Source organism: Lithobates pipiens, unplaced genomic scaffold (assembly GCF_037356315.1).
Source record: "Lithobates pipiens isolate NorthernLeopardFrog02 unplaced genomic scaffold, aLitPip1_a1.2 Scaffold_13, whole genome shotgun sequence".
Taxonomy (NCBI): domain Eukaryota; kingdom Metazoa; phylum Chordata; class Amphibia; order Anura; family Ranidae; genus Lithobates; species Lithobates pipiens.
In genome coordinates this window covers 322,742,249-322,762,414 of record NW_027507718.1, presented here as the reverse complement: position 1 = coordinate 322,762,414, position 20,166 = coordinate 322,742,249, and the positions used below count along the sequence as shown (strand labels likewise).

Here is a 20,166-nt window from a genome sequence, read left to right as displayed (position 1 = left end):
TCCTTCACTGATGGGACTACGCTGACGGGCATGAAGGGGTGGCACTGATGAGGTGGCATTGATGGGCAACATGGATGGGCACTGATAGGTGGCACAAATTGGCACTGATAGCTGGCATGGATAGGCGGCACGGATGGGCACTGATAGGCGGCATTGTATTATACTGTACTGATGGATGCCAATCGGTACCAAACAATAATGCATGCCAGTGATGCCCATTGTGGGCACTGATTGGCATCCTTTGTGGGCACTGACTGGAATCCCTTGTGGTCTAGGGTGGCATACCTTGTGCTGGGCATCCCTGGTGGTCCAGTGTGGGCATCCTCGGGGGGGCTGCTCTGATAATCGATCAGCACAGACCCCCCCCCCCCATCCCCCGTCAGAGGAGCAGCTGATCGGCTCTCCTCCTCCTCTACTCGCGTCTGACAGACACGAGTGAGGAAAAGCCGATCACCGGCTCTTCCTATTTACACTGTGATCAGCCGTGATTGGACACGGCTGATCACGTGGTAGTCTCCGGAGACTCTTTACCAAGATCGTAGTTGCAGGGTGTCAGACTGACACCCCGCAACAACGATCGCCGCGATGCGCGCCCCCGGGGGCGCACAGCGGTTCAAAATCCTGAGGACGTCATATGAGTTTGGAACCACTTTGCCGCCGTGTTTCTGCTATAGGGCGGGTGGCAAGTGGTTAATTGACCAAGCTGAAATTAGAAGCTGATTGGCTACCAGATTTTGGTGAATTGTGGCTTCTCAGTATGTATTTAAGGCTCCTTTCACACTGGGGTGGTGAGTGTGTCGGCGATAAAGCCGTCAAATTGGCGGCACTATTCAGCCACTAGTGGGGTGCTTTTACCCCCCCCTGGTAGCGGCCAAGAGAGGGTTAAATATATCCACTGCAAAGCGCTGCTGTAGCGCTTTGCCGGTGGTATAGCCACGCTGCTCCATTCATTTCAATGAGCAGGAGTGGTATACACACCGCTCCTTCATGGCTCCAAAGATGCTGCTAGCAGGACTTTTTAGCGTCCTGCCAGCGCGCTGCTCCAGTGTGAAAGCCCTTGGGGCTTTCACATTGGAGTGTGAGGAGCGGCTCTTTCAGGGTGCTTTGCAGGCGCTATTTTTAGCGCTGTAGCGCCCGCAAAGTGCCCCAGTGTGAAAGGCGTCATAGCAAATTCATTTTGGCCTTCTTTTTTTTTTTTTTTTTCTTTCAACGGTGGAGTCCTTTTGTGTCTTCTTACTTTGATCCCATTGTCACAAGCTTAAGATGGTGCAATTAAGACGTGTATTAACCACTTCTTGCCCGCCATATAACAGAATGACATGCACAGAGTGGTTACGTAATCATGTCGTCCAGCAGCATAAGTGCGGCGACCTTTGGTGTGGTGTGTCAATTTTATAACCAAAACAAAAACTTTTTTTTTATTTTTTTGTGTTTTGGGCAAAAAAACCCAGTGGTGATCAAATACTACCACCAAAAGAAAGCTCTATTTGTGGAAACAAAATTATAAAAAAATTTGTTTGGGTAAAGTGTTGCATGACCGCATAATTGTCATTTAAAATGTGACCCAGCGCTGAAAGCTGAAAATTGCCCTGGGCAGGAAGGGGGGAAAGTACCCTGTATTGAAGTGGTTAATTGGACCTTGAGATTCAGCTTAAATCTCTTTGGATGTTTTCCTTGGCTTTATGCCTATAGTTTGTACTATCCTTCCATCTGGGTTCGTTGTGTTTTTTATTAATTTTTTATTTTTTTTTCTATTTTCTATTTTTTTATTTTTTCCTCATTCAGCCACAACCAGGGTGGTTGGCTACATTCCCACAAACCTTAAACTTCTTAATATTTTACAAATGCAGTCACAAGAACATCAAGCTTCTTGAAGATGGTCTATAGCCCTCACGTTTGACATGCTGATCATCAATTTTCTTTCTCAACTCCTCAGACAACTCTATCCTTTTGCTTGCTCTGGTCCATGTTCAATGTGGTTCAAACAATGATACCAAACAGCAGAGTGACCGCTGCTTCTCTATTTAAATAGGCTGACTGATTACAAGACTTAAGGTACACATGATACTAATATAAGAAAACCATTAGTTTGATATAGCATTACAATTACATTTTCTCTTTCCTTCATTGACAGACACAGCTCCTTTAATTCTTGACTTTAGGGTTATCACTCCACCTTCAGGAGAGGACTAGGCAGAACATGTAAAACATGTAAAAACAGCAAGACTGCATAGCAGTGCCCAGGGGGCGGTCCCTCTGGCTATAACCCCTCACCCTGCTTCCTGCAGCTCAGTTTTTTATTTTTTTCTGCCTAGTGTAGAAGGACCTGGCTCCCTGAGGGGACCATTGGTCCTGGGGAATATTTTTTATTTTTATTGCAATTTTGATCCTGTGATCTACAATAAACAGCTGGGCTGGGTCACTGCCTGGATAATATAGATCCTTGTAGACTCCCCAGCCTGGCCATTGAGCGTGAGCAGACCCTAGCTACGAGCTGGGTTGGCCATGACATGCCCCTTTCTGCTCCAGGGGAGACTGATGAGCTATATGCTCTGGGGCGCACACATGACCAGGCTAATGCTGTCCGTGTCAGTGTGCCGAAGCCAACAGCCACCCCGTACTGCTCGGGTAATGGGTCTGTGGTGGAATGCATCCAGCAATCTCGACAGGAGGGGTAAGTATGGCTCTCCCTGCCTCGACAGGATAGAGCAGCTGGGAATTCCCTGGGAGGTAGACCAGGGGGCCCCTCACTCTCACTTTTCTCTCTCCCTGTCCTTCATTCACTCCTCCTCCTGCTGGGACTGCTTTGTGACTAGGCATGAGGTGCAGCGTATGTACCTGGCCGGGGGTCCTCTGGGGCGGCTGCGCTGGCTGTTAGGGTCCATTTTTTAGTAGGAGCACTTATCACTGCGATGCGGATACCCTGAAAATACAGGATGCAGCAGGAATGTCTGCTGAAGTGGCGGCCCCTTTTGGGTCCCGCAAACTGGCCCACACGCCTAAGGTGTTTCCGTATTTGACTTACATTGATAAGTTAATCTACAAGAAATAGGGAAGCCCCGCAATGGGCCTTTTCAGTCCCAAGAAGAATGGTGGTGCATTACCCCTTTTGAGGAGAGCCTCCTGAAAAAATGGGCGTCTCCTCCAGTCATTGAACCCCCCCCCCCCCCCCCCCCGGTATCCAGGTTAAATAAAGTAACCACTATTCTGGTAGAAGGGACTCCTGCCTTCAAGGACTCTGCCAACAGGAGGGACGAAGCAGTGATCTGGTCCATGTTTACGGTGATGGGGGTCGGTGTTATGACCTGTGCTGGCCACGGCCTTGGTGTCGCAGATGCATACTGAATGGGCAAAGTTGTTGCACCGTGAATTGGAGAAGCAACAGTCTTCCCTGGTCTGCGTAGAACTGGCAAATCAGTTAGTGCATGGCCTTAATTATGTCTGATGCGGCCCTGCATATGGTTCCCTTGCTCTCTAGAGCATCAGTATCAGCAGTGGTGCTACGGTGCCTGATTTGGCTGAAATGCTGGTCTGCGGACCAGGCATCTATAAAAAAAAAAAAAAAAAAACACTAGCGGATTTGCCCTTCCAAGGTGAAAGGCTATTTGGAGTTTCACTGGATGACATTAAAAATGTTACCGGTGGGAAGAGCAACAGCCCAGGAAGGGAAAGGAGCCACGCCGTAGGCAAGGGCCCTCTTTTTCCGCTCAGAAACTGCCCGGGTCGAAAGGTAAGCGTTCCCAGTCTGACAAGGTGCCTGGTTTCGCAAGCCAAACAAGTCTGCGAGCAAAAATGTTACAGCATGTAGGTTTGCCCCCGCCCAACTCTTGGGTGGGGGGTTCGCCTTCAGGAGTTTGCAGCTCGGTGGACCTCCCTACTGTCCGACCAATGGGTCTGCAAACTGGTTTCATCAGGATACAAGAGTTTCTTTCTTGTCCATCAAACAGATATTTTTTTCCCTCCAACCTACCTCTACTTCCGGCTCGTCGGGAAGCCCTGTTGAGGGCAGTACAGGACCTGCTGCTGCATGGGGTGATAGTACCTGTACCGACGCTGGAAAGGTTTCAGGGATTCTACTCCAATCTGTTTGTAGTCCCCAAAAAGGAAGGGTTACGTCCAATCCTGGACTTGAAGGCCCTCAACAGCTTTGTGAAAGTTCAAAGGTTCAGGATGGAATCAGTTTGCTCCGTGATCGCTGCACTCCATCAGGGGGACTTCCTGGCATCCTTGGATATCTAGGACGTGTACTTGCATGTACCCCTATGCCTCAGGCATCAGAGGTTTCTGCGATTCGCAGTCGGGGAAGACCACTACCAGTTTGGCTCTCCCTTTTGGCCTGGCGTCAGCTCCCCGAGTCTTTACCAGAGTGTTGGCTCCAATTCTGGTGCTGTTAAGGCAACGTGGGATTGCAATCGTGGGTTACCTAGACAACCTCCTTATGAGAGGAGCTTCCACCTTAGAATTAATGGAGGATGTAGCTATCACCGTGCAGACTCTATGGGAGTTTGGTTGGGGGCTGAACTTGAATAAGTCTGTGTTAGTGCCGACTCAACGCCTGGAGTACCTGGGCTTACTGTTGGACTCCTCAGAAGTGAGACTTTTTCTCTCTTCAGACAAGCTGCAGACTCTTCAAGCTGCGGTGAGGTTATTGGTGAACCCGCAGGTGGTCGTCGCTGCGCTTCTGCATGCGAGTTCTGGGCCTCATGGGGGCCACTTTTGAAGCGGTACCATACGCTCAATTTCACACTTGAGTCCTGCAAAGGGAAATTTTTGTCAAAATGGAACAAATCCATTATCCTTGGATTGTCAAATTTGGGTGAGCCAATTAGTCAGGGATTCCCTTCTCTGGTGGCTGAGGTCTGCAGCCTTCGGTCTGGGAGATCGTTCCTTCCTCTCCATTGGACGGTGATCACAACGGACGCCAGCCTGACTGGTTAAGGGGAGTTTTGGGCGTAGTCACCCCAGGGCCTCTGGTCGCAGAAAGAATCCCACCTGCCGATCAATGTGCTTGAGCTTCGGGCAATCAGACGGTACCTCTCCACATGGTCCAGGAGGCTACAGGGGCATCCGGTCAGGATCCAATCGGACAACGCCACGGCGGTGGCATATGTCAACCATCAAGGAGGAACAAGGAGCTCTTCTGCAGCATGGGAGGTCACTCACATCCTCCAGTGGACAGAGCGGCACGTGCTGGCCCTGTCGGTCATAAACATCCCAGGCATAGAAAACTGTCAGACGGACTACCCAAGTAGTCGGATGCTTGACCCAGGGGAATGGTCGTTGCATCCAGATGTATTCCAGCTCCTTTGCCTAAGGTGGGGAAGTAGGGTGAGGGGTTATAGCCAGAGGGACTGCCCCCTGGGCGGTGCTGTGCAGTCTTGCTGTTTTTTACATGTTCTGCCTAGTCCTCTTCTGAAGGTGGTGTGATAACCCTAAGGTCAAGAATTAAAGGAGCTGTGTCCGTCAATAAACTTCAGAGAAAAGGATCTTGGGGTGAGTACAAAAATCCAATTTTTATGATCTACTATATATGAACGAATCTGTCCAGGACATTATAGAATATCTTTGTAGACTAAGCAGTAGTTTCTCTTTTCACACGATTTGCTTTACTCTGACATATCAAAGGCATGTAGATATACATGTCAACTGCTTTTAATGGTATTAATTGTTTTTGGAGGAATAACACATTGTTTTGATGAGCTGTAAGGGAACCAAGAAATGTATCCACAGCTGTATATTTGAGAACAAAAACACATGTATTGTACATTCATTAAGGTGTGTCTATGTAGATGAATCTGTGAGGCATGCAGTGTCATCTAGTTTCTAAGTTTCTGGTCTTCCTCTTTTTAGAGTGTATGTAGCAGACTCGCTTATTTCCAATGCTGGAGAAGGTCTCTATGCTAAAATAGCTGCTGGCCCTAATACTGTGATGTCCTTTTACAATGGAGTTCGGATTACACATCAGGAGGTAGGAGCTCCCTGACAAACTTGACCATTAATGGTTTGGTTCATTTTTATTTAGTACAGATATCGATTTAAGTGCCAGCAATTTACTCAACACTTGACATATATTGTGTTTTCACGTCACTTGCTGCCCTTTACAGTCAAGTCCTATCTCACATGCATGCATGCATACATACTTTGTTTAAAAATCTACTAAATCTATTTATTTTTACTTTGTCACATGTGAAATATTGCATTTGAATAGATTGACTCTTCAACATTGAGACAGGACTCGACTCTTGATGAAAGGTCTAAACTCTTTCTGGCTTTATCCCTAGGTGGATAGCAGAGATTGGTCTTTGAATGGCAATACCATTTCTTTAGATGAAGAAACTGTAATTGATGTACCAGAGCCCTTCAAAACGATTACTAAATATTGTGCCTCTCTAGGGCACAAAGCCAACCACTCCTTCACCCCCAACAGTATGTATGACCTGTAAGTATTGGCTCTGTTTTTGATTAGGTGAAGATTGTGATACCTCCTGTAGGAATTTTTATCATGCACCCTAAAAAAACTGTCAATACACTATGTGACTTCACTCCATGGATGGCCATGTCCCCCACCCCACATCCTTCGACTGAAATTGAAGTAGCCAGACAGAAGATTGTCAACTGAACCAATTAGATGCAGCCACTGTTCGAGTATTTTGAAGGCTGCCACTGCGGTCTGTTGGAATACAATGGCTGCAGCATGGTTTTGTCCTTCTGCACTGTGTGTTTTGTACAGTTGTGTTCAAAATAATAGCTGTCCAACATCAATAACCAGAGCAATCACTGTTTTTGGTATAAATTTTATATTTCTACATGACAAATAATTTACTAGTAGGTGTAGTAAAGTAATAGTAAACCAACAAACCCATCAGTTATGACATGCATGTTGCTGATTCTGAGTAATTGAATCATTAATTGAAGGGGGTTTGTTCAAAAATAGCATTGTGTTGAGTTTAATTAGTGAGTCTGTGAAATAACAGGTGTCAAACAGGTGGCCCTTATTTAAGGAGGAAGGCAGCAAATGTTGTACATGCTGGATATAGGTGAATTTCTCTGTCCAAAATCTGAGTAAAATGGGTTGTTCCAGACATTGTTCAGAAGAACAGTGTACTTTGATTAAAAAGTTGATTGGAGAGGGGAAGACCTAAAAGAAGTGTGGAAACTGATGAGCTGCTTAGCTAAAAATTATCTCAAATTCTTTAAAATTGCAACCAACTAGAAAGACGTGGAAGAAATGGGAAAACTACCATTTGAATGGATCAAAGAATAGCAAAGACTCAGCCAATGATCAGCTCCAGGGTGAACAAAGAAGGTCTAAAGTTACCTGTGAGTACTGTAATTAGATGCCTATATGAAGCCAAGCTATTTGTGGGGGCTTCTTGCCAAGTCCCACTGTTTAAAATAAATAAAAATAAAAATGACGTGCTCAAGAGGTTTCAATTTTCCAAAGAACACGTTGACTGGTCTAATGAGAAATTGTGCAACATTTTCTGGACTGATGAAAGCAAGATTCTTTTTGGGTCTAGGGGCCACAGTTTGTCAGATGTTCCCAAACACTGAATCTAAGGCACAGTGCACTCTGAAGACAGTGAAGCATTGTGGCGCAAGCATGATCCCTGGACTTTAACCCCTTCCCGTCTGTGCTATAGCCGAATGACTGCTACAGCGCAGACCTACTTTGCCAGGAGGCAATCATATGACGGCCTCCTGTGCTCGAGCAGCCTGCAGGGGGAGCGCTCTGTGATCAGCGAGTCTATGATCCAGACCCCTTGTCAGGTGATCAGCTGTTGGCCAATGACAGCTGATCATGTGATGTAAACAGCCGGTAATCGGTAATTTCTTTCTCCTCAGCGCTGATGGCGTGGGGGAGAAAAAAAGCTGATCACCGGCGGCTGTCAGAGGGACGTCTGTCCCAATCAGAGCTGCCGCCGAGTGATCTGTGCCACCTACCAGTGCCGCCTCATCAATGCCGCATTAGTGCAGCCTCATCAGCGCATATCAACGAAGGAGAAAAATAACCTGTTTGCAAAATTTTATAACAAACTATGAGAATTTTTTTATTTTTTCTAAATTTTCCATTGTTTTTTGTTTGTTTAGCAAAAAATAAAAACCCCAGCAGTGATTAAATACCACCAAAAGAAAGCTCTATCTTTGTGAAAAAATTTCTAAAAATTTCATTTGGGTACAGTGTAGCATGGCTGCGCAATTGTCATTCAAAGTGCGACAGCCCTGAAAGCTGGAAATTGGTCTGGGCAGGAGTAGGTTTAAGTGCCCAGTAAGCAAGTGGTAATCCAATAGAAAACTTTTGGGGTAACATCAAAAATGCTGTTTGAGGTCAAACCAAGAAATGCAGAGGAATTGTGGAATGTAGTTCCATTGTCCTGGGCTGGAATACTTTTTCACAGGTGCCAGAAGTTGGTCGACTCGATGCAACACAGATATGAAGCAGTTCTCAGAAACTGTGGTAATACAACTAAATATTAGTTCAGAGTTTCATTTTCTGTAAAGTACCGTACCGCACCGCACCACCACCTCTGCAAAGCACTCGTCAGATAGATGAAATGTATAAGCAAATAGACATCCAATCCATATATCACCCAATATTCATCAGACTCCAATAGCTCAGGTGTCATGATCCTTTCTCTACATATAAAGCCCACACTGAAAAAGGATATAGTTTTAGTATTTTAGTAAAATATGACCAATAGTACATAAAATAAAAGATGGTGGTGCTGCGCTTCCAAAAAAATGGGACCTTACACGAAAATGTTATAGAGCTAATTATTCAGATGGTATATATTCAAACTAGTATAGTAAAGTAGTAAGGGAGAACTCTTATCCTAATGTAGAAATTATTCTATCAATAGTGCCTGCAACAGTGTGTACACAATAATAACCGTCACAATCCCAAGTGCAACTTATATCTCTATGATATAAAAATAGTGCTAAGTGCAAAACCACATACAGTGGTCTAACTATAAATCAGACTTCTATGACAGAAAGTGCTGAGTGCATCATAGCAAAACCAAAGTGACTGAAATATAAACAGTTACTGGCTATGTAAGCGCAAACTAGTGACAATAATAAAAAATGCAAAACTACAGTGCAAAAAATGCAAGCAAGCAAAAATAAAGTGCAAAAAATGCAAACAAAGTACTTAGTGTAACACAAAATATTAATAAAAAACATATAATAATCGAACTATAGAACAAAACGCCATAAACAGAAAGTGCTGAGTGCAAAAAATTGGACTATATTCCGGAGACCGGAAGTGACGCTCGCACCAGAGCGGTCGATCTGAACTGTTTTGCTGCTAATGCTGCCTATTTACCCCATTTCGTTTGTGAGTAATTTTAACCTTTTAATAAAGTAGTGATTTTTAAAAACATACTACACTATGGTTGCTCTTATACTTATTCTCTGAGCTATATTGGAACATCTTGCTGGAGTATATTGTGACGGAGATCTGAGAGTGACCCCCTGAGGCCCCCCCTTCCACCCCCTTTCCTGGGACTTCTGGTATATCCAAGAGGAGGCTGCATATATGCTATATTTTATATAGCGGGAAGGTAATTACCCAGTGTGCACACTTATGCGTGGAATCACATATGTGGAGGAAGAACCTCCTGAGATATTTCCCAGCACAGAATCACTTTAGATGTTTATGTGACATCATCACGGGACTGTGTTCACGTCATTAACAGCTGGATATAGTCCAATTTTTTGCACTCAGCACTTTCTGTTTATGGAGTTTTGTTCTATAGTTTGATTATTATATGTTTTTTATTTATATTTTGTGTTACACTAAGTACTTTGCATTTTTTGCACTTTATTTTTGCTTGCTTGCATTTTTTGCACTGTAGTTTTGCATTTTTTTATTATTGTCACTAGTTTGCGCTTACATAGCCAGTAACTGTTTATATTTCAGTCACTTTGGTTTTGCTATGATGCACTCAGCACTTTCTGTCATAGAAGTCTGATTTATAGTTAGACCACTGTATGTGGTTTTGCACTTAGCACTATTTTTATATCATAGAGATATAAGTTGCACTTGGGATTGTGACAGTTATTATTGTGTACACACTGTTGCAGGCACTATTGATAGAAGAATTTCTACATTAGGATAAGAGTTCTCCCTTACTACTTTACTATACTAGTTTGAATATATACCATCTGACATATCTCCATCTGAATAATTAGCTCTATAACATTTTCGTGTAAGGTCCCATTTTTTGGAAGCGCAGCACCACCATTTTTTCTTTTTAGTCTATATACATGAGCTGGTGTCTCATGAAAGTGCTTGCGGCATCCACTAAATAAGAGCATTCCTCACAAATCCCATTTAAGCGCAGGAGTCCATTGAATAAGTACATAAAATAAGCAATCCACATGGGAAGTATATAAAAAACAATAAACTCTCCCCCCAGAGGCCGCCGATCCAACTCCAGCGCATTTTGTGTGCACGCACATCCTCAGGGGATCTGTGAAATGCGCAACACAGCATTTTATATTCATAGGGCATACTGAATAGTAGATGAAGTAAATGTCTACACTAGTGGGTGCATTATAGGCCACCCACCTTGAACCAGCAATGTTTAGGGGTATAAATAGGGATGTATTTTATGCCGCTTGCCTTTGAGGGAGAGGGTAGTTTAAATTTTTGCTCTGGGTCTTAATATAAGGAAGGTAAGTTATACAATTTGTATCAGTGTTTGTGTGGTGTGTGTGTTTTTTTTGTTTAATACACGTACATTACTGTTTAAAGGGTAAGTCCACCAAAAGTAAGTAAGACATTTTTGGGATTCACTAGGGTGTGAATGAATGATTAGTTTTTGTTACCGTCATTTAGGTACAGAGTTTTTGTAGTTTCCCAATTTTGTGCAAGAAACCAGAGACCGTAAGATTTACTTATTTGGGTGAATGCCTCTAATTTCAGTATATCACCTTGATTGGTGCCTATGGGGAAATGGCAGTTGAACTAGGAGAACCATCTGTCCTCCCAACTCCATCAGGGTGGATCAACATAGGCAAAGACTAAACGGATACAGAATGTATGAGAGAATTCATCTTCACAGAGTTGTTTCAGCGAAATTATGACATTCTATACGCATTCCATTCTTCTAGCTGGGCAAGTAGAGAGGTATAATTGTTTAGTCATTTTTAGCCGTGGCTACATCACGTAGCTTTAGACAGATCTAGCCATGTCCTACTGATGTGTGCTTAGCATTGTTTCCTCGTTTGCCCAAGTGTACAAATTAAGTGATCAATATAGTAAGGTTTACATAGAACCTTCACTGTAGTGCTGGCATTATCTAAATCTTTGCTTGGTATTAAATTTGATATTACACTATGGCTGCTTGCACCCAGGGGTGGAGGAAGAAATCTCTGCAATGGGACCTCCAAAAATGTTTAACAACCCAATAAGTTTTCACACAATTAAAAGAGAAATAATGAAATTAAGTATTGTCATAACACCAATAACCATAAAGTGCATGTAAGTGCTTAAGAATAGTCCATCACTTGTGTGTATATACCACAAAAAAATCATCAAATTGATGATCATAAATAAAAAACAAAGTTCATAAAGTTTGTGCTGTCATGCAAGAAATATTTAGCAAAATCCAAACCTATTGTAAAAAAAAATGTAAAATCCCAACTGCAATGGTGTTGAAATGGTGCTCCACATGTGCACTTCCTGTTTCATTAGTGCTCCAGGTGATCATCCAATTATGCTCCACGCCAATGTAAAAAAATGGCCTCTTACCAAGCTTGAAGACCTTATTACAGGGTCTGACTTCTCAGTAAGAACACCCCTCACTGTGGGTATCAAACGTAACTCCCCTTATCAATTTGATGATTTTTTGTGGTGTATGTGTATACACACATGATGATGAATTGTTGTTTAGGCCCCTTTCACACTGTTGGACCATTCAGGTCCGCCTGTCAGTTTTGACTGCGGACCTGAACGGGTGCTCCATGCTGGTCTAAGGAGCTGTGGATGTCAGCGGTGACATGTCCGCTGACATCCGACCCGGTCTGATCCGCCAAAAGCAGACGGATGGCCCTACGTCCGGATCCATCGCTGGCAGATTGGATTGGGTGAGATCTGATGAAAACGGACATGCTGTCTGATTTCATCTGATCTCTCCATAGAATCCAGCGGCGCTCAACAAGCCCCTCCCCGCTCAGTGAGCAGAGAGGGACCTGTCATCCGCCAGCTCAGCAGAAATCAACGGAGATCTCCTGCTGAGCCGGCGGATTCAGTGAGTGCAGCTGTTAATAACGTCAGAGATTTAAAGCGGGAGTCCACCGGGACTCCGCGTTTTTTTTTTTTTTTTTTTTTTTTTAAAAGCCAGCAGCTACAAATACTGCAGCTGCTGACTTTTAAAATAGTGACACTTACCTGTCCAGCGCGCCTGCCATGTCAGCACCCAAAGCCGATCTCTAGGTCGTCTGTCGGGTCCTGCCGCCGCCATCTTGGGTATGGGAATCAGGAAATGGAGCCTTTCGGCTTCATTTCCCGGTTCCCTACTACGCATGCGCGAATCGCGCTGCGCAATAAGGACGCTCCCCGCTGCCTCTGGGATCTGTGTGTTTCCCAGCAGGCAGCGGGGCACTTGCGGGAAGGGGCGGGCACTTGCGGAAAGGGGCGTAAGTTACGCCCCTTTCCGCAGAGAGCTATCCCGGAAGTGGGTGCAGTTACCTGGATTATCCCGGTAACTGCACCCCCCTCCCCCCTGAAAGGTGCCGATTGTGGCCCTGGAGGGGGGGGGAGGGTTCCGATGAGCGGAAGGTCCACTTTAAGGTGGACCTCCGCTTTAAGTATCTAGGTAGTTGCACTTAGAGTAGTTGTATTTTTTTTTAGCAGTCTTCACGCTTGCCAAGATCTGTCTAAATGCTGACCACATTTTAAAGGCCTAGCCCTTTAAAGTATCAGATTATTTTCACAGGAATAGGCTAATTGTGTTTTTGTTTTTTTTTTTTAGGTTTATCCACCCAAGATTTGGACCTATTAAGTGTATCCGAACCATTTCGGCTGTAGAAAAGGATGAGGAACTTACTGTGGCCTATGGCTACGACCACAACGCTACAGGGAAAAATGGTCCTGAGGCACCGGAATGGTACCAGCAGCAGTTGAAGGCCTTTCATGTGTCTCAGCAGATGTGATCAGCAGCATTATTTCACATTTTCTCTGTGCTTTGGGTAACTGGATCTATGCATAATGTTTCTACTGAAGATTTCTGAATATTCAGAGACTGCTCAAGCACAGACCTAACTCCATCTTATATATTTTTTCTTGCTGGTAATTTGCCTTGTAGTTATTAAACCTTCGCATTGTGGCTATATTGTATAAAACCGGAAACTTCTATTTAACAAGTACAGAAATGAATGGTTATCAGGTAGGAGTCTTTTTTTTTTTTTTTTTTTTTTTTTTTTTTTTAAATGCATCTTTCACAAGCACCAAATAAATATAAGGAGATAAGCCAAGTTGGCTGATTTAGACTTTTGAGATGTATGCATAGTAGGGCCCAAAATAGACCTTTCTGTGTACATGCCTTTGTGTTGGTTACAAGGTAACTAGACTTTGATATTGTGCAATATTCTAGTATAACTGTTGGTGTTCTTAGAATTGACGTAACCTAGCTATAATGTTGCTCCAAGTTGCTTTTTGATTTACTTTAATGCAATTCTAATCCAGTGAATAACATGGAGTCCATTTTAAGTGCAACATTCAGAGATTCTAAACCTATTTTGGAGCTGATTTATAGAAACAGTGGCTGTTGCCTGTACAGGCCAGTTGGATTCCAGGTTTCTATTTCCTAGGTTAGAGAAAAACTGGCTATATATTTGTGGATGTCAATCTGCTGTCATGGAGGCTGGCGGCACTTAACTACAACACCCCCCCCCCCCCATGCCCGCCGGTCGGTCAGGCACTTGCCCCATTTAGGTGTTAGGAGACCAATAGAATCACCTTTCCTTTCAGCCAATCAAGTGACTAGTTTCAGGCCCGCTTCCTGATTGGTCGGGAGGAGGATCAGTGTTAGAATAGCGACTATTCATGCACTATTGAACTGTCATCTCTGTCCCACAGCGGCTCCTCCTCCTCCGACCCGCTGTTGACTCGCCAAGTCTCATTCACTTTAATGGGATGTCTGGTGATGCGGCAGTGACGCAACAAGGTGAGGGAGGTGGCGGCAGCAGGTGAGTGGATGCCTGCTAACAGGAGCTGCCATGATGGATCTGAAATGGCAGGTGCTCTTTAAATGCAAGGACTTATTCTTGCTGGTACTTAGAATTTTTTAATATTTGCAAACAAAATTAAGTTTTCCTATTTAGAATAATAAGCCATCAGATTAGTAAAACGGCGATATCGGAACCAATTCAATCATGCAGTTTTGTAGTGTACATAGATTTGCAAAACAATGGAATAAAGGAATATTCCTCAACTTTGTTTTATCTCATGGTTACTGGGAAATTGTGTGACTGCATCAATGCAGTGCATGTTATCTCAACTTACAGAGCTTGGATTCATTGAATGAGTTTACCAAAATTGTAAATATTGCAGAATATACAGCCTTGTGCTACATAATTAAGCTCCATTTCATGCTGAATAAACTAAATTATTAATTTATAATAAATAGAAAACTATCTTTTAGCATTTTATTGCTTTTAGCAAAAGCATTTTATTAAAATAAATTTGATAAAAATAAAAACTTTTTTTTTATCATTGATTTATATCCACCCTGCTTTAGAGCCTCTGGCTCTAATCAGTGCTTCAACACCCTCCCCCCATCGTAGCGCATGCGCCTGGCATCCTGCAAGGGGCAGGACGCATGGATAGGGGAATAGGTAGTTAAAACCTGGACAGTACAGCATTTATTACCTCCTGTTTTCTAGGATCTCCTCGCACTGTCACCTAACTGAATGCTTCTGCACATGAACATAATATCACTATGCAGTCTGTATCTACAGTGGATTCATATATAGTACATAGTCATTGTTGAGGCCTAGCTAGTGTAAGCTAAGCCTTTGTATTATCTCAATACACCACAAGACGCCATTCCAATAAAGTTTAGGCAATGGTGGGGTCACCAGCTAGTTTTTTCTTTTTGCTTATGGACCTTATAGATGCTAAATACTACTATTGTTACTTGTAAGCATCCTATAAGGGAGTCATGATGGTCTGCTAATAAAAACAGGCCCAGCTGAAGAAGGCATTGCCAGTCTGTTTCTCCGCAGACAGGAGCAGCAGTCTTGCTTTACTGCCTCTAACTGGTAAAGTAAACTGAGAAAAGGCTGATGCTGTGATGAAGCTATATTATGGCATTTTGAAAAGATATAGGTGTTTGGCATTATAGACTGGCATTAATTTTGGCTGTGGCCTGTGTACGTGTTATGTTTTTTTTGCGTAAAAGGATAGCAGATGCATTCATCTGGGGATGATGGTTTTAACATTGCACACCCTGGCACATTGGTGTATGGCAATATGCTGTAGAAATGTTTTTGTATGCTGTTTATGCAGCTCTTATTCTGATGCTTATACAAGCTGTTATTTAACATGCAGTGGGCAAAACAGAGCTTAATAGCTTAAGCCACTATGGCAAGTCTCCAGACACTGCATGTGTAGCTAGCAATACTGAAGGGTTTGAAATGGAAAATATAATATAGTGCAACACTGGACATATATTGTATTTTCAAGATATTTTAATCTTTTTAAGTGATTCATCATCCAAGAATTGCTGCAGAACTGCTAATACATCTACAATTTACAATAAAACCTACTGCTCCTACTATTTTGGATTTAAGTTTTGAATGTAAAATAATCCTCTGTCCATGGAAAACAGAAACCAGGTATTCACATTGAAAGGGCCAGTAAACCTAAAATTTAGCTTAAATGTACAATACTTCAGTTAAAGGTATGGTATATAGCATGTCATTGTCAGTTCATAGATGCATTCATCAGTTCTATTTTATGATTTTAATAAAGTTGTGTTTTTGTTTTTTTAGGATTTTTGTTTTGTTTTTTAATATTGGTGGAGTGTTGGCTAATACATATTTAAGGTGAAACTTGACCCAGAAGGGGAAATTCCTCTCTCCATCCCCCAACTGCCCCACCACTCTTGGACAAACTTATTTTTTTTGGGGGGGGGGGGGTTTGACGTTCCAAGTGCAAATCCCCCCCCCCCCCCCGTGCTCTGCTCACAGCCTTCTGGGACACATCACAGATCCCAGGAGGCGGCTTGGCCATTCACGTAGCGTGGCTCGCACATGTGAAATAGGAAGTTTTACTGTGAAGCTGCAAGGAGTCACAGCTGGCTTCCCTCAGTAAATATGCTGGCACCGAGGAACTGAAGACCGGCCCGGGTGAGGACAGCGCTGGATCCCTGGACAAATAAGTGTCCTTTTATTAAATGTCAGCAGCTACAGTATTTGTATCTGCTGACTTTTATTTTTTTGGGGGGGGGGAACTGAAGATGCTCTTAAGTTTTGGTGGAACTCAAAACTATGGAATAACACTGTTGCTTGTTTCTAGCACAGCTGTTCATAATGTACATGAGATCAAAGTGTCTTATGACACAAGTTTTTGATTAGTCACAACAAGGACAAAAAGAATCTAATTGGCTGAAAGCACAAAAATTAAACCACTTGAATTTAAATCAAAATGTGTTTACAGTCCCAAATAACTTGCTGTACACAATTTAGCACTTTTACATTGATATTTGTAAACTCTATTAATGATACTTCTAAAACTGAAATCTAGTCTGCAGTAAAAATCTGTGTTTTGCCCCTCCTCCAGATAAAAAAGAGTTAAATGTTTGGTTTGTCTAGAGTACATATGTCAAATACCAGGCTCACCAGGCCTTGTCATGTGGCCCTTGCACCCAGTTTTGCAGCCAGGTACTAGGGCCAGGTAGGAGAGCGAGAGAGATACAAGGAAGCTTTGGGGCTCTTGCAGGCTTCTTCCCCACTGAACCACTAGTCTCATTAGGCTGCTACTCTTAGCCATTTGTATAGTCATAGACTCCCAATGTCATCATGTACATAAGAAACATAAGGTAGTGAGGGCCCACCCACATACAGGGAGCAGAGGAGAGCAGCTGTGCTGGGGGAGTAAGACATAAAGTATTAATCTAGACTTAATGAAAAATGCACCCTTGCTATCAGGGAAAAAGGGGTAGGGTGTTGCACAGCACCACATACTGAGATTTTATGGCTCTCTGGAGTTTAGTTTTAAATTGTAAGTTCACCGGTAACTAAGTGTAAGTAACCAGTCCAGGGATTAGAAATCTTTGCAGCTTAGTCCCCTATCCAATTTTCTGTAAAGGTCAACTTACACTTTCAAGCTAATTGTGTTTAGATTTACTGGTCCTTTTAGCGTAAAGTGTTTTAATTTGCATCTCATCTATTCGTACAGAGGCAGGATAACCATTTTAATGCATTCTGTAAAATGTTTCTGTCTGTTTACAATTTTTAAAAATCCTTCATGCCAGCATAGTCTATTCATCGCTATATATATATATATATATATATATATATATATATATATATATATATATATATATATATATATATATATATATATATATATATATATATATAAATGTGTGTGTGTTCTATATGAATTGAGTTCTGAAGAGGGCATAGATTCATGATTTCTCCATACATAAGCAATGTGCGGTTTACACATTAGCCTTACAGCTGCTAATTTCTGGTTCACAATCTCAGGTCACAACACACCAACAGTGGTCATCTTACAATATTGTGTCTTTAAGCTCTGTACTGTAAGGCCTCATGCACACGAGACGCAGATGAAACCTCTGTAAAAAAAAAGCTGAAACGCGCGTTTAGAAACGCGCGTTTTGCCGCGTTTGCATGCCGCGTTTAGACGCGTTTGCGTTTAAATGCGTTTATAAAGATAACATCATGTAGACCCTCCCCAAGCTCTCAAAGCATTTTTTTTAACTATTTCTGCTATTTTGATCAGAGTGAGCAGCAGCAGCATAGAGAGCAGTTGTACACTTGCATTTGCCGTGTCACTTGCCACGGCACCTGCCACAAGTTGTGGATTGTCCACTTGCCACAAGTTGGGGATTGTCCACTTGCCACATCACCTGCCATGTCACCTGCCACAAATTGTGGATTGTCCACTTGCCACGTCACTTGCCACATCACCTGCCACGTCACTTGCCACAAGATGTGGATTGTCCACTTTCCACGTCACCTGCCATGCCATCTGCCACAAGTTGTGGATTGTCCACTTACCACGTCACCAGCCACATCACCTGCCACAAGTTGTGGATTGTCCACTTGCGACACCACTTTCCACGTCACCTGCCACGTCACCTGCCACAAGATGTGGATTGTCCACTTGCCACGTCACCAGCCACATCACCTGCCACAAGTTGTGGATTGTCCACTTGCCACGTCCCTTGCCACGTCCCCTGCCACAAGTTGTGGATTGTCCACTTGCCACATCACTTGCCACATCACCTGCCACAAGTTGTGGATTGTCCACTTGCCACGTCACCTGACACAAGTTGTGGATTGTCCACTCGCCACGTCACTTGCCACATCCCCTGCCACAAGTGGATTGTCCACTTGCCACATCACTTGCCCCATCACCTGCCACAAGTTGTGGATTGTCCACTTGCCACGTCACCTGCCACAAGTTGTGGATTGTCCACTCGCCACGTCACTTGCCACATCACCTGCCACAAGTGGATTGTCCACTTGCCACGTCACTTGCCACGTCCCCTGCCACAAGTGGATTGTCCACTTGCCACGTCACATGCCAGTCACCTGCCACAAGTTGTTGATTTTCCACTTGCCACGTCACCTGCCAAGTCACTTGCCGCGTCACCTGCCAGGTCACTTGCCACGTCACCTGCCACAAGTTGTGGATTGTCCACTTTCCACGTCACTTGCCACTTCACCTGCCACATCACTTGCCACAAGTTGTGGATTGTCCACTTGCCACATCACTTGCCACCTGCCATGTCACTTGCCACAAGTTGTGGATTGTCCACTTGCCACGTCACTTGCCACAAGTTGTGGATTGTCCACTTGCAATTGCAATTGTTTAAAATATTTTTCTAATGGTTTTTCATCATTTGCAATCATTTTTGAGATTTTTAATGTAAAAAAAAAGGTCACCTTTAAAAACGCATATAAACGCAAACGCGGCTAAACGCGGGTGCCGCGTTTAGCCGCGTTTTGCGTCTGAAACGCAGAAATTTTGGTTTCTGAACGCATTTTTTTGCTTCTGGAAAAACGAGATTAAACGCAACTGCATATAAACGGAAAAAAACGAGACTGTGTGCATGGACACATAGGATAACATTGAATGAGTTCAGGTGCAGTTGAAAAAACTGTCCAACTGCATCTGAACGCGCGTTTAACTGCGTCTCGTGTGCATGAGGCCTAAGAGAGCCTGTGGTAAGCTTGCAAGTACAGGAAGAATAAATCGTAAAAGTTTGAATTTCAAGCAGGCTTACACAGTTCTCAAAACACTCTTTTACATGCTGGGATTTGCATACGTGTGTTTTATAAAAATAAAAAAATCTGCATTTACGAATGTTAGCACAATCTGTTTTTTTTCACAGTTTACACCATCAGTTGCAGGTGATTCTGCAGATTGTAGAATGGTTGTTTAGGTTAGACAACTTGGGGAGGTTATATTCTGTGGAACCAGTCAAAATCCAGTCAATGAAAGGCTGTAGGATTTGAGGCAAATAATGAAATATGAGGTACAGAGCAGCTTTACAAGTTAGTCGGCTTAATCAAAAAAGATATTTCAATTTTGGGTTATGATTAAAGGGCAAATCGCTGTGTGGTTTCCTGTTGGCACTTTTGGAAGGCCAGATGTTTTGGAAGGAAATTGGAATTCAGCTGAGGATATCCCGCTTCTAGTATCTTTAGGTAAACCCATAAGGGACCGGGTGAGGCTGCCAAATCTGACCTGAACATGCAAACTGCTTGTTTTTGTTATTCTGAACCTCAGGCTTCATTATTTTCACTAAACCTGGAGTCAGATTAAAGTTAGAGGTCTTATTTTCATACTTGTTCTGGGTTTGTGAATTAGAGTATGAAGGAAGAAGGTCAGTGTGAAAGTCGGTAAGTAGCATTAGAAGAATGAAAAGCCTGTCATGCCAGACTCCATGTTCCTGTCAG

General features: G+C 43.2%; 1 protein-coding gene across 1 annotated transcript in view; it reads left to right on the top strand.

Annotated features, from left to right (window-relative positions):
- Positions 1–19,566, top strand: part of SETD7 (SET domain containing 7, histone lysine methyltransferase) — a 95,495-nt gene extending 75,929 nt beyond the window's left edge. Inside the window, exons 6-9 of the mRNA XM_077476928.1 lie at positions 5,851–5,968; positions 6,282–6,439; positions 12,981–17,782; positions 19,422–19,566. Of these exons, the coding sequence (XP_077333054.1) occupies positions 5,851–5,968; positions 6,282–6,439; positions 12,981–13,161 (457 nt within the window). The 3' untranslated portion in view covers positions 13,162–17,782; positions 19,422–19,566. The remainder of the gene's footprint in view (positions 1–5,850; positions 5,969–6,281; positions 6,440–12,980; positions 17,783–19,421) is intronic.
- Positions 19,567–20,166: the final 600 nt, after the last annotated feature.